Genomic DNA, 17,333 nt, shown 5'->3' on the forward strand with positions numbered 1-17,333 from the left:
TAAAAGACACTTGGGCACTCTCACTTTCTACCCCTTGCAGCATACATCATCTCGGACATTCAAACATCAGTTTGGCCCAACCAGATAGACATCAAGTTAAGTCACTACACACGAGGGAGCATCCAGATTGCGCAGCATTAGTTCAGACAAGAATGAGAATGAGAATGAGAATGAGAATTAAAATCAACAGGAATGGGATTTCATTCCCAAGGGAGGGGTAGGGAATGTCCATTCCCTCAAATGGGGGAATGCCATTCCAACAAAAATGGAAATGAGATTCTAATTTCGCCCAACCAAACACCCATTCCAATTCCGATTCTAGACCCGTATTCCCGCGAACCAAACGGGGCCTAAATGCAGGCTTGACGAGTTGGGATTTTTTCATCGCTGAAAAAATGATTTATCACAAAGTTGGATATAGGCTTGCAGGTAATTGCCATCATCAAATATGAGGGGAGGTTTCAGCAACGGTCAAAAATTCCGGGTTGGTTTCAACAATTTACCTGAAAAATAAAGAGCGCGTGATCGTTAGTATTGCGAACATTAACCATTGTCTAGTGTCCAGATTGCACACAGGGACAGAGGGAGGCTGCATGTATCTCACAGCGAACTCGTCAGATTTTAACTGCAAAACATAGACAGAAATCTGAAATCATGATTTTCGTTGGTGGGTCTCCGTTGTTTAGTTCGTCCTCTTCCTCTCAGGTACCGCTTACCGTTGCCCTTCAGTTTTCTTCTCCCAAACGGTTGTTTCATTAGAAACTCTTTGGATCTTGAATTGACTTAAATTGCTTTTTTCTTTTTATTTTTTGGATTGAACCCAACTCTTGTACGATTGAAATCAAGCCACATTTAAAAGCTGAGTTCAACACTTCAACTTCATTGATTCAATCGTTCACTTTTGGGTTCACTTGCTGCTAATACCTGCAATCACCTGTTAATGACTACAATAGTTCCCTTCATTGTAGAATTCTATTGTCCACAATCAGCTGGTGAAAGTACTCAAAAGTTTTACTTACGACACTGTCTCTCTTATACTGCAAGAGTTTGATCTGATTAGGTTCTTAACTATTGGGCTTATAATGACTATCATTATGATGTTGTTGTAATGGTTTCGAGTAATCTGTGTAATATTACTTTTGACTCTTGCGTTCTCAATGATGTATCATTGACTTGTATGTGCTGGGACTATTTTGGCTGCGGCCTGGAAGGACCTCTCCACCTCTCCCGACCCCTAGGAAATTTCTCAAAACTTGATATATTTTAGGAAAGAAATGACATGGTAATAATTAGGTTTGTAGCCTCTAGTTGTGATAAAGGCTTTGTTGCTGGAATCTGATACTCCTCCCTGGCGGATTAGAGCAATTCTGGCCGATTGCAGAGCTTACATGTTTCAATTCTCCCGATTTTTAGTGGTATATACACCAAGGGATGCAAATAAGGTGGCCCATATTGTAGTTAAATTTTCTCTTTCTATCTCTCGTACCCAGACTTGGTCGAGAGTCCCTGATTTTCTTTTTACAGCTGTTGAAAATGATGTGTCCTGAGCATTTGTTGATTGAAATTTGCCTAATCAGGCTTCAAAGAAAAGGCTTTATAGCTTTCATCCATTATCTATCTCCTAAAATCTCTCCCATCCAATATGGAAATGGAATCTCTCCCCTCCTAAAATCTCTCTGGCCCATTTGAAAAACTTTCTTTCCTTTCAATCTTGTTCTAGGTCCTATGATTTTGCTTGTTTACTTGTTATGAAACATGATACTTAGGTAATGTTGGATCATAAAACTTGGTTACTTTCTAAGAAATATGAGATATAACTGGTTATGTAGCTTGATACTGTCAAGAATGCACAAGTGACAGATATTTACAATGACATATTCATGAAACTTCTATAATAGGTACTATGGTGAAATTGGGGAGTTTGTAAATATAGCTTCTGGAAGATTATTTTGGTTTCAGCAAAGACAAACCCAAGAATTTATGGTATCAAAACAAAACCTGAATTTGTCATAAATTTGTGGAATCTAAACTGAACTAGTTCAATCCACATTTTTCCCACTTGGCACCTCATGCAGCTCCCTAATACATGTGACTTTTGAATAATGATTTTATCAACAATTAAGTTTCTATTTTAGACCCACTTTTTTTTTTTTTTTTTAATTTTTGAGCAAAGGTAACTTTTTATTGATGATAAAACGGGAAGAAGTACATGAGTGGATGTACTGAAACTAAAGCAGCTAAAGCAGAATTACAGAGGCAAACAGATTTCACTAAACAAGCTTCCTCTGAAAACCCCTGATTTTGCAAGGCTGTCAGCGACAGTGTTTGTTCCCTAGGAATCCAGACCAGATTCACATTCATAGACTCTAAGATATCCCAAGCTTCGGCTAGCAGATGTGCAAGTCTCTAAGGCCCTCCTTCCTTCTCCCTTAGCCAGGCTAAAGTATTTGCAGAGTCTCCTTTGATGGTTAAAGAGAATAACCCTAGCTGTTTGGCGAACCGAATTCCTGTAAGTGCAGACAAGACCTCTGCCTTTGTAGCACCAGCCCTCCCAATCGGACCACTATATACCCAACAAATCCCCCTCTCCCCATGGATTACACCTCCAATTCCTGCTTGACCAGTAGAGCCTTGGGCACTGCCGTCAAAGTTTAGGGTCATCACACCATCTTCTCTAACAAGGTTTCTCATGATCGACTCAGATCTTGGAGAGGACTGCAGGATAGCTGGAAGGTTGCTCTTAAGGGCATTTAAGGACAGGCCTTTGAAAACTTCAGAGTTAACCACCCAAAGGATGCAGAGGAAAGTAATGTAAGAAGTTAGGTATTCAACATTTCTGGTTTTGTTTTCAAAAGTTCTGTTGTTCCTTTCTTCCCATATACCCCATAGGATTGCATGGGTCACCATACTCCAGTATAATCTTCCTCTTTTTCCTAGACCTTTGCCTTTCCATTGCCACAGGAGGTCCACCACCTTCTCTAGGAATACCCAGCTGTAGCCAACTAAATTTAGGAAGAAACCAAACCTTCCTTGTGATAGGGCAGTGGAGAAGGATGTGATTAGCTGTCTCTCCTTCGCCAAGGCAAAGAGGACATACATGGGGGGAGATACATAATCTGCCTCTAAGCTTTTTCTGGATCAGGTTGCAAGTGTTTATTTTCGCTAAGAAGGCTTCCCAAACAAAGAAGGAAACTCTAAGTGGGATATGTGAGCTCCAGACATTCTTAATCGGAAAGGGAGAGCTCTGATCTTCCGAGACTAGAACCTTGAAAAAAGAATTAGTTGAGAACTTGCCGGCAGGATTAAGTTTCCAACTGGTTCCTGAAGGAGAGGGGCTAAGGCTAAAGGCTACTGTGGCTTCTTTGGAGCAGGACAGGTTAAAAATTCTAGGGTAAGAGTTAGCGAGGGTATCCTCTCCCCACCACAAATCAGTGCAAAATTTGATTCTGCTCCCGTTTACCACCTTGTATCTAACAGAATCAATTCCAAGGGTTAGAAGCTTTGACTCCGTTTAAGTGGACCTTGCTATTCCAACCATTGGAGTGTCTTCCGTACTTGCTCTTGATGATTTTTGTCCACAAGGCTTCTGTCTCCAAGGGGTACCTCCACAACCAATTTCCAAGAAGGGCTATGTTCCTTTACATAACATGTCCTAGCCCCAATCCACTAGCTTCCTTAGGCTTGCAAAATTGATTCCAACAAGCTAAATGGCACTTCTTTTCTCCACCTCCTTCCCATAGGAAATCCCGTTGGATCTTCTCAATCTTACTTTTTACTTTGCCCGGGACTCGGAAAACCAACAGATGATAGGTAGGCAAGTTGGCAAGGGAAGCCTTGATAAGTGCGAGTCTTCCCCCTTTTGATAGGTAGCTTTTCTTCCACGTGGCCAATCTTCTCTCACATTTTTCTACCATTGGATTCCAAAATTTTTGACTCCTTAGATTCCCACCAAGAGCCATTCTCAAATAGGCAATGGGAAGCCTTTTCAGTTTACAGCCTAACAGCTCCTTGAACCTATCCAACAGAGTGTCACTTTCATTTAAGCCACAATACTACTTTTGGAGAAATTAATTCTAAGACCGATCACCAGATCAAAAATGTTTAACACCATTTTTAGGTTGGATATGTTGTCCCAATCCACCTCCAAGAACAAGATTATGTCACTTGCGAACATCAAGTGAGATACCTGAATTTCTTCCCTACCTACCTCAAACCCTTTCAGCAGGTTTTGCTCCCTCGCTTTTTGAAGCAAATAACTGAGGATATCAGCCATCAAAGTGAAGAGTAGGGGGGAGAGAGGGCAGCCTTGTCTCAGACCCCTGTTTGCATTAAAATAGCCAGTAGGTTCACCGTTTATTAGGATTGGAAACCAAACAGAACTTATGCGCCCTCTAATCCATCTCACCCACGTACTTCCAAAACCTCCCAGGTTTAGAATCTCTACCAAGCAATCCCAATCCACTTTGTTGTAGGCCTTTTCCAGATCCAGCTTGATTACCACCCCTGCCTTGCTACTTTGCCTTCTTTCTTCTACACATTCATTAGCCACTAGTTTGCTGTCAATAATCTGTCTCCCTTCCACAAAGGCAAACTGGTTGCTTGAAATTAAATCTTTCTGCACCTCCTTTAGTCTAGTCACCAGTACTTTAGCTACTATTTTGTATAAACTTCCCACCAAACTGAGGGGTCTGAAGTCCTTAACTTCCAAGGCCCCCTCTTTCTTTGGAACTAGGGTGATAAAGGTCGAGTTGTTACCTTTGTTCATGATGGCCAAAAGGTAGAAATCTGAAAACGCCTCCATCAGATCAGACTTGATTGTGTCCCAACACAATTGATAGAATAGGATAGGGAACCCATGCGGTCCAGGAGCTCTATCACCATCCATCTTAAACACTGCTTTCTTAACCTCTTGCTCTTCAAAGTTCCTTTCTAGCCATGGTTTTCAAAACCAGACCGGACCGGACAGTCGGACTGGAAAAATCGGAAACCGGTTCCGTTTTTCCCCAAAACCGCTTTTTTCCCCAAAACCATTGATTTTGGTCAGCAAACCACTGAACCGGCCGGTTAACCATTCAAATGCTTTTGACTGTTTTTCAAATTTTTTTATTTTTTTTGTCAGAGCGGACTGGCTGTTCGGTTCGAACGGTCGGACCGTTCGAACCGGTAACTGGACCCCTGACTGGTTCGGTTTTAAAAACCATGCTTCCACAGCTTTTTGTCATTGGGCAGCTTAGGTCCCTCCTGGCTGTTCAAAGGAATTCTACTAGAACCATACTTTGAGTAAATCCCTTTGAAAAACTGCTCAATGTCTTCTGAAATTTCTCACTTGTCCTCTATCTCTCTCTACCCCACCCTCAGTTTTGAGATATAATTTTGCTTTCTTCTCCTTGATGCATACCTATGAAAGAACTTTGAATTTATGTTTCCCTCCTTCAGCCATCTCAATTGAGACCTTTGCCTCCAAAAGATTTATTCCATTCTTATAATCTTATCCCAATCCTTTTTAAGAATTTATCTTCTACTTCTACCCTCTTCATCCAAATTCCCCAGTTGCTCTCTATGATCCAAATCATCTAGCTCTTGAGTTAGTTTGTTCTTATCTTCACAAAATTTTTAAACTCCTCTTTACCCCAGACTTTAAGCTTCCCCTTTAAGTATTTTAATTTTTGCCGAAACTGAAATCCTGCCCAACCATCCACTTTACATTCCTCTCATCAAGCAGCTACTTTTTGTTGAAAGTCCTTGTGGGTAGTCCAAATCTTCTCCAACCTAAAAGGTGCCTTTCCTTTTCTGTAGACTTCATTCTGTAGAACCACTGGCCAATGATCAAAGGTCCAATGAGGCTTAATAAACTGCACATAGTTGGGTAAGAGTTCCTCCCAGTCATTGGTTAGGAGAAACCTATCTAGTCTGCTGCTTACTGCACATTCCCTCATATTAGACCAGGTAAAGGAGCCATTGCTAAGAGGGAGTTCTCTAAGATTGTGCCTAGCAATAAAATCCGGGAAATCCTTCATGCTTCTTGTTACTCTCCTACAGTTTGGACTCTCACTGCACAATCTTGTGACATTAAAGCCACCACCAACACACCAGGGCAGGTCCTCAAATTCATGTAGAGAGTCCAATTCCTCCCATAATCTTCCTCTCTGTGATGGAGAATTAGGCCCATCCTGTCAGAATCCAGTTGATCCCATCAGAAATGTTTGTGAAAAGGATTGAAATAGAAAACTCTCCTTTGTCTACTTCGAAACCAGTAACCACCTCTTCTTTCCAAACAATGAGGATCCCTCCCGCTGTTCCCTTTTCTGGGACGTCTGCCCATTTTCTTCCTCTGATTCCCCAAATTGCTTTAATTAGATTTTTGTTAATGACTTCTTTCTTTGTTCTTGTAAAATTACTATGTCAGGGTTCTCTCTCCTTAGGTTGTCCTTAATCAGACTTCTCTTCAAATTCCCTCCCCGCTCCCTTACATTCCAACTCAAGATCTTCGTGATTTGTCTACAACAGCCTTTCCCTTGCTTAACCTTCTATCATTACTGATTTCAGGTCCTACTCCCTGGTCGACAAATTCCCATTGAAGTCTTTTGAGCTCTCTGTTTCCCTTTTCTTCACCCCCAACTTCCAACTTCTTTCCCTCACTGCTTCCCTTTACCCCACTCTGTTGCTTATTGACTGCCCCACTATTCTCTGTGTCGTTGAAATTCTGGCATGTCTTCAACAATTGACCTTGATCGCAGAGACTTGCCATAAGTTGGGATAGAAGGCCACCTTCACCTGAAACATGGGAAAAGAGGAGTAGAGTGAAGCTCAGAGGTAGAAAAGACGGGAGAAGAAGCAACAAAAGAATGACAAGCTAAAGGGTTATTTGGAGAGCCTGGAAGGGGGTTTGCCACAAGTTCGAGCTTTCCTCCTCTCTCTAGGTGTCTAGAATCAGATTGACTGTAGTCTGAGTTTACAAGCTGCATCAGATCTAGGATATCCACACTTCCCCAGTTTCCTCTGTTCTCGAACAGTGATTGAGCTCTTTCTAGAGCTACCTCCTGACCATCAACATCTGCATCAGATTCATACGAGCTCAACTCTGAGTCAGACTCCTTTTCCAAATCTCCCCTCTCCAAACTCAAGCTTCCTGTAATTAATGTCGTGGGAGGGCGATTAACATCTCTTCTCCTCTACTAGAGAGAGGTGCATCTGGAAAATCCTCTCCTAAGAGCAGAGAGGTAGCAGGGGGACTGTCGTGCTTGTCAGCTTGGTCAAAATGGGCTTTTGTCTCTAATCCATATTTTAGACCCACTTTTGGGAGCTATTTTTCCCACTTGCATTCTTTTCTTTTGTTGTTTTTGTTGACCTTATTGCCATTGATGTGGTTTGACTAAGAGACAAGGGGAAAGGCTACATGTATTAATGTAGCTATCCAAAAAAAGTTAAAATGAAATAAAAGTGGAAGAGACATTAATAGCCTTCAAAATGTGTTGCTATGATCAGGGCAGTGAGAACCTGCAAGCATTACTGGAACATCCTGTACTGATTTCTGCTACGGATTCATTTAAAGCTATTCCAGAGAGGAAGATTTCAGTCCCTGAAGGATCTGGTTTGGAGGGATCTACACAAATTAAGCATGTTTATATTTTTCAAAGAGAATATGCAACTGTTGATCCTGCACTTGTAGAGGTATGTTGATTTCCAGGAATATTTCTTCAAGCAGATAGATGTAGTTGTAATTTGGTTAATGATGATTTATGTTTTGTTTTCTCTTCTATGCTGCCTTTTCTCTTGCCTTGCAAGAACTGGGATTGGGGTGTGATCTCATCACCATATCCATTTTATGTACTTCTCTCTGTTTTTTCTTTAATAAAAATGTTCTCTTTTTCAGTTATTATAAAAAAATCTTAATTAGCCTTTCAAATCCAGATGTGGATATGGAATTTTTTAGTGGGTACTCTTAGTTCCTGAGAAAAGGATCCATTGCTTGGTTCAATGGTAAAAGGTTTGGTCAGTCATCATTCTTTACTAAAACATCTAAAAACAGTAAATTATCTTTAAAGAATAAATAAATACTTGAACTATTTTGTTGAAGATTCAGGACTTCAAAACTGTTACCTGATAGCTTTAATGAGATATGTCAACTGTTTCATGTTTTTGCTGTAATGTAGATTTTCATTATTTTTTATTTCTATTGGATGATGTCAATTCACTACTTGTTATTCATGCTGCTTAGTGGCTTTTCTTTATATGCCCTTACACCAACAATTTTCATAATTTTCAATTTTCTTCCACATTTAAAGTTAGTTGGCACAGATGAAGCAACTACCTGTGTAGGTCTTGTCATCCGTAACCAGAAGACTGGAATGTAAGAATCAGTTAGTCTAGACACTGAACTTGTTAGAATTGTAACAATCTGTTATAAACCTACGTTCTGAATAACATATTTCCTGTCCTCTATATGCTTCGATTACAGGACGTCTGTTGCCCATATGGATTCTCCAGAAATTGTAGATTTTGGCCTTGCCCAGATGTTGTCATTAGTTGCTGATCCCAGATTAGATGCTGAGTTGGATGTTTGTTCTTTTCTACTTTCTTAAATATTTGTTTTCTGAATACCAGATCTTGTTTTCTTAAATATTTGTTCTTTTCTATTCTTAAATATTCTTGCAGTTAATCCTCTATGAGAATATAAATTGCAGGTGCATCTAATTGGTGGCTATGAAGATACCTCATGTGAAGTCTGTCCTGTGATTCTGAATCTTTTTTTTTTTCCATTTATAAATATTTAATTGCTACTTAACACTATAAATAAGAAGTGGATAACTTACTTTAAATGAACTAATATACTTCTTGTGCAGCACTGCAGTGGCATTAGTGTCTCGGATAGACATATAGAACCAGAAGGTTATTCTTTTCCTCTATGTTCAAAAATAGTTGAAGTTTTACACAAGAGACAGGAAATTTTTCACATTCAAACTCTCTGCATTCTTGGGCATAATACTAGAAGAGATTCTGATGGAAATACATACCCCATCTTCAATGGGTTTGTGGTTAGTTAATTCTTTATCTTTGAATTTTGGTTTCTATTGACAGTATGCATTGTGTGTACGCCTGTGTGTGTTTGATTGATATATATGCATTGTCTTCTTTTACTACTTCTTGAGATTCTAAAAATGTCCTATAGAAAAAGAGTTGAGCACTGTTTAGAATGAACAATAACCTTACTACGAACAATAGTTGGGATCTTTATCCAACTTGTGATGTCTTGTTCTAACAGGGAAATTATTTTGTATGTAAGATCTTTTTTATATAATTAACAGATCCAGAAACTTATTTACATTTTTTTTTGACAAATGAAAATAATTTATTAAATCAGAATATAAGGCAATACAGGAAACCCATGAAGAGGCACGAGCTGTTACCTCTTCTAATAAAGTATTACATCAATTAAGAACCGAATAAGCAGAAATAAACAGAAATAAAATTACATGGCAGCCCAAAACAAATGATCCCTTGAAACCCCTTGCTTAGCTAGTCCAGCTAAGGAATTTGCTGATCTTTCTACCCAAAGAGAGGTAACTGTCATATTTCTTGTGAGCCAATTGACTTTCCTCAATAAATCTCTATATCGCCACATAGCTGAAGCTGGCTTTGTCAGCCATCCCACAACAGTTTTAGAGTCTCCTTCAACTATCAAGTGTTGAACTCCTAACTGTTCAGCAATTCGGATGCCTTGTACAGCCGCTAAGATCTCTGCTCTATTTGAGTCTCCTATTCCCACAGGGCCTGAAAACAAAGCTAGGATGTTGCTCTCTCTATCTCTCAGCACCCCTCCTATCCCCGAAGGGCCTGGGTTTCCTTGGCTACTGTCATCAAAATTCAGCTTTGCCCAACCTTCAGGCGGAGGCTTCCACACTGCAGCTGCCTTGTCCCTCCTCGTATGACTAGTGGCTACTGCCTTCCAGTTACTCCAAAGTTCTTAGCCAATGAATGTCTCTAGTCAATAAACAATCCTCAACAGTTTGTAAGCTTCTTTCCTTTTCTTTGAACACCCTAGCATTCCTTTCTTCCCAAATTGTCCACAAGGCTGCTGCTCTAATACATCTCCACATCGTTTTTCCTTTTTTTGTAGGCCACACAAAACAAGAAGGATCGAACAGCTGACTTAATTCTGAGGACAAATTCCTCCTGGATCCAAACAAAGAAAAGATCCAACTCCAAATAGCACTAGAAAAGGAACAAGATACAAATAAGTGGGAGCAATCCTCACCACTAGCCCTGCAAAGTACACACCAGTTAGGGGACAAGCACATGAAAGGCCTTTTCTTTTGCAAGCAATCCAGAGTATTGATCTTTCTATAAAACACCTCCCAACAGAATATTATAATTTTAGGAGGAACAGGTCTGAACCAAATCTCCTTAGCAGGGAAACCCAACTGTCCCATGGAAGGGCAAAGGGACTTAAAAAAGGAAGCACAAGTGAAAAAACCTTTTGGATGAGGGGACCAAAGTCTCACATCCGAGCGAAGAGGGTCCAGAAAGACACTGCCAAGAAGAGACAACAATTCTGAAGCACTACTAAGTTCAACATCCCTCAAACCTCTCCTAAAACCAAAGTCCCAGCTTAAGGAAGAGGGTGAAGTAATAGAAGGAAGAAAATGAGAAACAGTTTTTTCCTTGCAAAGGGTAAGAGAATAGAGAGTCGGGAATTTGTCCTTAAGGGCAACGGTACCCACCCAAGTATCTTCCCAAAATAAAACAGAGTCACCAGAGTTGACATCATACCTGACCAAGTTGAGAAGCTGAGGGAGGACACTCTGAATTGCTTTCCAAGGAGATGCCAACGTAGCTTGACGTGATACACCCGCATCCCAACCATTTTCCCGTCTACCATGTATACTAGCTATCACTTCATACCACAATCTCTCCCTTTCTCTAGGCCACCTCCACAACCACTTCCCTAAGAGGGCTTTATTCCTTTGAGCTAACCTTCCTACTCCCAGTCCACCCTCCTCTTTACTCCTACAAACTATTTCCCAATTGATTAGATGATCTTTCTTTTCCTCCCCAGGCTCCCACAGAAAAGATCTCGTTATCCTCTCCAACTTCTTAGCTTCCCTAATAGGAATCCTAAAGATAGAGAGAAAATAAACCGGTAAATTTGCTAGGGTAGCTCTCAATAAAGTCACTCGACCCCTTATGGAAATGTAGTTCTTTTTCCAAGAAGCTAATCTTCTCTCAAACTTTTCCAGAATTGGGGTCCAAAATCTCCTTTGGGTTAGCCCCTAGAGGGAGACCTAGATACTGCAAAGGCCAAGAAGAAATGGGACAACCTAAACAATCCGCCACAGACTGCAAAGTCCTCTCATTTAGATTAACCCCTACCACACAACTCTTATCCAGGTTTATCTTCAAATTGGAGACATTCTCAAAGTGTTGTAACAATGCTTTGAGATTTCTCACTTCCCGCCTCCCACCCCCTTCACAAAAAATTATGATATAATCGGCAAACTGCAGGTGGGTTACCCGGACATTGTTCCTTCCAATCCTGCAGCCTCTAACTTCCTCTTCCCTATCTGCTTTAGAGATTAATCTACTGAAGACATCTGCAACTAGAGTAAAAAGAAAAGGGGAGAGGGGGTCACCTTGTCTAAGGCCTCTACAAGCTAGGGAAAAAGTCTTTCACCACCCCATTAACCAAAACGGAGTAATGGCAGGAAATAATACAGCCCTTTACCCAATTGGACCATCTATCTCCAAACCCATAGCACCCTAGGACCTCTAGTAAAAAGCTCCAATCCACAAGATCATAAGCCTTCTCCAAATCTAGTTTACAAACGAAACCTTGGGTTCCTGACTTTCTCATGTCCTCCACACACTCATTTGCTATTAGGATCTGATCCATTATTTGCCTTCCCTACACGAAAGCACCTTGTTCTTGACTGATGATGGAGGGTAGTATTACTCGGATTCTCAATGACAACACTTTAGCCATAAACATATTTACATTAAGAAAAAAGAAAATATACACTACAGTAAAAGGGTGTATACCCCATCATGAGTACAAAAGTACCACCTAGCCCAACCATCCCAAAGATATGACTCATACAATACCCACTACCTACCTAAAAGAATTGGCCCCCAATACAGATCCACATCCACCCAATTACCCCTTCTCTACCAAACTTATCTGATAAAGTTTTGTCTGAAATTTTATTTCATCTGAACAATGTGTCTATCTTTCCTAATTGAGTAGCAGTCACCACCCCTTCCAAGCATTCACCCCATCACCACCCATGAATCGCCTATTCACCTTAAACCTTCATTTATCAAAAAAAAAAAAAAAAGAAGAAAAAAGTAAAGGGAAAAAGTGGGGCTCAAAGAGGAGAACAAGTGCAACCCTTGGAGAATATATAGAAGTTCATCTGGAAAAAAGGATAGATGGAAGGGTGTTTAGATTAGTGTAGGTTATGGGGATGGAGTTCTTTTATGTGATTGCAAGGTTAGACACTTTAGTCAGAAGAGGAGATTTTTGCCTGTGGTGCTTGGGCTGCAAAGCTTTTACACTTCTTGTATACTTTCTTCTATCTTTACTTCCTTTGTTATGAATTTTTATTTACTATCTAAAACTAGGTAAAAGTCCATTTTGATTGAAGTTCCCATTTCCTATAGGTTCTCATTATGCCAATAAGATCTCTCCATAATACTCATAAAAAAGATTTCTCCTTTGTAATTCTTTTCTTCTCCTTGCATACATGACCTTTATGCATTTCCAATATAGCAGCCATCAAAATTTAAATTAAGGTAGTTGGAATCTGATGCGTGTCGGTGCGACTGACTTGGCAAGATGAGAAAACATGGACTTGTGGACATGTCTAGACATGACTATGGAAAATTATATACTATTAAAATGGTTAGTAATGTTTGATATTAAAAATGGCAGTCATTTTGTACATTAATCATTCATTTATGCCAAATAAGCTAGGAGATAAAAAGGAACTGTTACATAAAAGTGTCCTCAAGAATCCATGGAGTGTCAGATTTTGATGTGTGTCTGATCCCTTATACATACCCTGACATAGACATGTTGTCATTTTAGGAGAGTCTATGCAACACCGGGGGGCTCAATAGATGCTCTGCCACATATGGCTGCTCTCACTTGGTATGATAACTGAGAAAATAAATACTTTAAAACACTAGATAAAGTTTTGGGAGATTAACAACCGAAAAGTAACTTCTAACTAGCCTTGCAAAGAAAGCACCTATGGTGAGCAAGAGCCCAAAGTAGTCTCTTCTTACGTCAGATGTGAGAGGTGCTTATTTTTAGGCCATATTCCCCAAGCATCGTGAGCATCTGACAAGTGGCAAGCAAGGTTTATTTCATATCCATCTGGACCAAAAAATACATCATCCGAATTGGTGAGAATAGCAACTACATCATGATCTTCCCTGTCCCTTGGTACTCAAAATACCATTTACTCTTTCAGAAAACCTAGAATCCCATCTCTGTTGATCTAGACCTAACACCTGCTGCTCCAGTAGATGCTTAATGCTATGGTGGTCTGTCCTAACGGTAAACCTTTGACCCATGAGGTACGCCCTCCACTTCTGGACGACTAGGGTGATGGCCATTAACTCCTCATAAGTGGACTTTGCCTGAGCCCTTGGTGACAAGGCCTTACTTTAATAGGCCAGGAGTTGTCCTTGCTTCATAAAGATTGTCCTAATACCCTTACCCGATGCATCAATCTCCACTACAAAATCCCGGTTGAAGTCTGGTAATGCGAATGTGGGTGGGCTAGTGGTGTGTCCGGAAGCGTGTTGTTAACCACTTTGGAACACCGGTTTCAATATTCATAAATTTTCCGATTCTCAAAATAACTACAAAACGCAGTTAGTGGTGAGAAAGGGGTTGTATCCACAAGGAAGCGAGGGAAAAATTGTTACGTACTTCAATCCGGACAAAATAACAAGATTTGATATTGCAGAAACACAAAATTTAATTAACTGAACTGGAATCCATTAAAATAAAATTCTAACAATGTTGAAAGTAAAAATTGCAGAAAAATAAATAAATAACAGAAATAAAAAAATCTAGAACTCGGTCAGAGGTAGCAGTCTCCGGATCTATCCTTTGACCCTCGAACTCCTTGAGCTGGACCTTCTGTCTTACCTGGCCGAATTTCAGATTTGCAGAAAGGAAGACAAATATTAAATTTGATAAAAATAAATTGCAGAAATAAAATAAAAATTGGGAATTAAAGAATGGAAAATAAAAACACACGTAAAAAGTAAATCTAAAACTATGGGAAACTGGTTGGGATCCGGATCCAGAGGTGGCAGTAGTGGCTAGGTGAACTGCAAGTAGGAACTCCTCCTCTTGCCTGGGTGTTCTCCTTTTCCTCTACCCTTGAACTTCTCAAGAATAGCCTTCCGTCTTACCTGTGACCGAAATTAAATCTAAAAGATTGCCAGAATAAAAATAACATAAAAGAAAATAAAGAAAACGAAAGGGATGGTTGATCAAATCCAGTGGCGGTAGTTGCAGATTGGCTGGACTACTTGCAGGAACCCCTCCTGACAAGATCTGGGCGTCCTTCCTTTCTACAACCCTTGAACTCCTCAAGAAACTCTAGCCTTGTGAACTGGGTGAATTGACCAACCCCTTCTCAAGGGCCCCTTGGGTCTTTTTTATAGAGAAGGGTGGACATAACTGGGATTAGAGAGGAAGAGATGGGCAGCTCTTGGGTTTATGCAAAAATATGGGCACCCTAGGGTTTGAGAATGGAGGGTTAGGATTGTTCTAAGGAGATCCTAAGGCTGAAAAGAGAAGGAGAGGGCACCCAATATTATGTAGGACTGAGATTTAGGGGCCTAGAATGGAGGGAGTAGATTTGGGCGCCTAGAGCTGGAGAAATGTGATTGGTTGGTGTGATGTGGCGCCCTAAGGTGATTGGTTGAGGTTTAAGGAGTGAGGTGTAAGGCGAGGATGCTGTCTAGGGAGAGATCTAAGGGTATGAGGGGCTGCTAAGGCTTGGATGGTTGAGATTAGAGAGAGGTTGTAGTGAAAGGTAAAGATTTAGCAGTTAGGGGCGGTTAGGGTTTGTTATAGGTTTGTTATAGGTTGAAAGAATGAGTGGAGAGGTGCCCTGGGGTTTGCTAAGGAGAGGGGAGTGTGCTAATACAGTAGGAGGGGCGCCTTTCTAGGTTTAGCAGATAGGAGGCGCGCCTTTCTAGGTTTAGCAGATAGGAGGCGCCCTCTTGTGCTTAGTTTTTCACAAAAACACCCCTCTCTTAATTGGAATTCTCACTAGCTTCCCAAAATCTACAGAAAACTCTGTAAATTTCCCAGTTCTTACCCAGAATTTGCATAGGGACCCTCAGAGGTCACAATATTGAATTTAACCAGAAAAAGGGTACAAATTAGCTAGTCTAAGGTCTAAAATACCCTTGAAATGATGCCCTTAAGGCATCAAAATACAGAGTTATCACACCCCCAACTTGATCATTGCTAGTCCCTTAGCAATGCAGCCTTAAAATCCTACTGAGTATAAAAAAAAGTCAATTCCATAGCAAGATCATCTTTGACAAAATTAGCCAAGTATTCTGATTCCAGAATTCTCAAACTTTGTATAGATCAGTATTGGGTTTAAGGGGTAAAACTGTATTGCTTTGAATATTTCAGAAACTTAGCTTAAAAATCTTGTATACTCTTCCATTTTTAGTTTGTCAAGAAAATCTGAGATTGATTTCAAAATTGGATAGGTATTCTTCTTACCATTTCTGACAATGGATTTCTACCCTTGAACTTTCAGATGCATACTTATTTTTATTGCTACCTTCCATTGATTGACGCAAATCTCGACACTTGCCTTAGGTGAAGAGACCCGGTTACTAAGTGTTAGGTGATTGTCTTTGGCATTCCCTTTTCTGTCGCGAATCTCGACACTTGACTTAGGTGAAGAGACCCAGTTACTAAGTCCAGGGTGTCCATTGACCTTTTATTCTTTTTTTTTAGGAAACACTGTTCAGGGTAGTCCATTGTCTCTAATGACTTGAAGAATTTTTGTCTAATTTCTCAATCTTTCTCTTCTTATCCTACCAAGGGAAAACTTGGGAGTATTTTCCAATTTCTAAACGGTTTCGACAATATTCAAATAAGACCAATTTTGACTCCTATCACTTGCTACCAATTTCTACAAAATTCAATATTCTTCTATCAGTTTCTTCAATTTTTTCTGTTTGGGAATCTCTTTTAATAGAAAAACTTAAATTTCTTAGTAAAATTTTTAGTTCTGCATTTCTAAAGTCTTAGCTCTTATTATTATTATTATTTTTTTCCAATTTTTCTCTCTCTTTCCTCACCCCCTAACTTAAGTGCCATTGTCCCTAATGGCATGACTAGAATGTTGCAAAGGGACTTGGGCCAAAGGGAACAATCAAGAGGGTTTTCCCAAGGGTTCAAGGTCTATCAACTGGTCTCGAATCAAGAAAAGAAACAAAACTCTAATCCTAAAAGCAAAAACAACTGAAAACTACGTTGGGTTGCCTCCCAACCAGCGCTAAGTTTAATGTCTTCAGCCAGACACCATTCTCTCTGGATCACTTAAGCCTATCTTCTCAATCTTTCCGCTCTCAGAGACTCCTTCCACATATGGTTTAAGTCTTTGACCATTGACTTTGAACGTGCTTTCATTCTTTGGATCAACACTTTTAACTGCACCATACGGAAATACTTTTTCCACAATAAACGGCCCGTCCCACCTAGACCTTAATTTACCAGGGAACAAACGCAACCTAGAACTAAAAAGCCAGACCTTTTGATTTGGTTCAAAAGTTTTTCTTGAAATGTTTTTATCATGGAAGGCTTTTGTTTTGGCTTTATAAATGCGCGACCTTTCGTAGGCCTCATTGCGCAAATCCTCTAGTTCACTTAATTGCAGGGCTCGGTGGGATCTAGCTTGGCCTAAATCTAGATTGAACTTTCTGATGGCTCAATAAGCCCGATGTTCTAATTCAACGGGAAGGCGGCATGCTTTACCAAAAACCAGCCTATAAGGAGACATTCCAATGGGAGTTTTGTAGGCAGTCTGATAAACCCAAAGTGCGTTGCCCAGTCTATTGGACCAATCTTTTCGGTCGGGCTTAATGGACTTTTGCAGAATACTTTTAATTTCCCTATTGGACACTTCCACTTGACCATTTGTTTGGGGGATGGTAGGGGGTTGCTATCTTTTGGGTGGTTCCGTATTTACGGAGCAAAGCACTGAATTGCGCATTAATAAAGTGCGATCCCCCATCACTGATGATTGCCTACGGACACCCAAACCTAGAGAAAATATTCTTTT

General features: G+C 40.2%; 1 protein-coding gene across 8 annotated transcripts in view; it reads left to right on the plus strand.

Annotated features, from left to right (window-relative positions):
• Positions 1-361: 361 nt before the first annotated feature.
• LOC104603537 (protein N-terminal asparagine amidohydrolase family protein) overlaps positions 362-17,333 on the plus strand; it is a 44,764-nt gene continuing 27,792 nt past the window's right edge. Inside the window, exons 1-7 of one of the 8 annotated variants that reach the window (XM_088898439.1) lie at positions 362-484; positions 566-705; positions 7,486-7,671; positions 8,286-8,350; positions 8,459-8,558; positions 8,685-8,723; positions 8,844-9,035. In XM_088898439.1, the coding sequence (XP_088754565.1) occupies positions 655-705; positions 7,486-7,671; positions 8,286-8,350; positions 8,459-8,558; positions 8,685-8,723; positions 8,844-9,035 (633 nt within the window). In that variant the 5' untranslated portion in view covers positions 362-484; positions 566-654. Of the gene's footprint in view, positions 485-504; positions 706-7,485; positions 7,672-8,285; positions 8,351-8,458; positions 8,559-8,684; positions 8,724-8,843; positions 9,036-17,333 lie in introns of those variants that run through there. The other 7 variants (XM_088898440.1, XM_019198788.2, XM_088898441.1 and 4 more) reach the window with 7 other exon arrangements.

The sequence above is a fragment of the Nelumbo nucifera genome, chromosome 2, assembly GCF_055504915.1.
Source record: "Nelumbo nucifera cultivar China Antique chromosome 2, China Antique-T2T, whole genome shotgun sequence".
Taxonomy (NCBI): domain Eukaryota; kingdom Viridiplantae; phylum Streptophyta; class Magnoliopsida; order Proteales; family Nelumbonaceae; genus Nelumbo; species Nelumbo nucifera.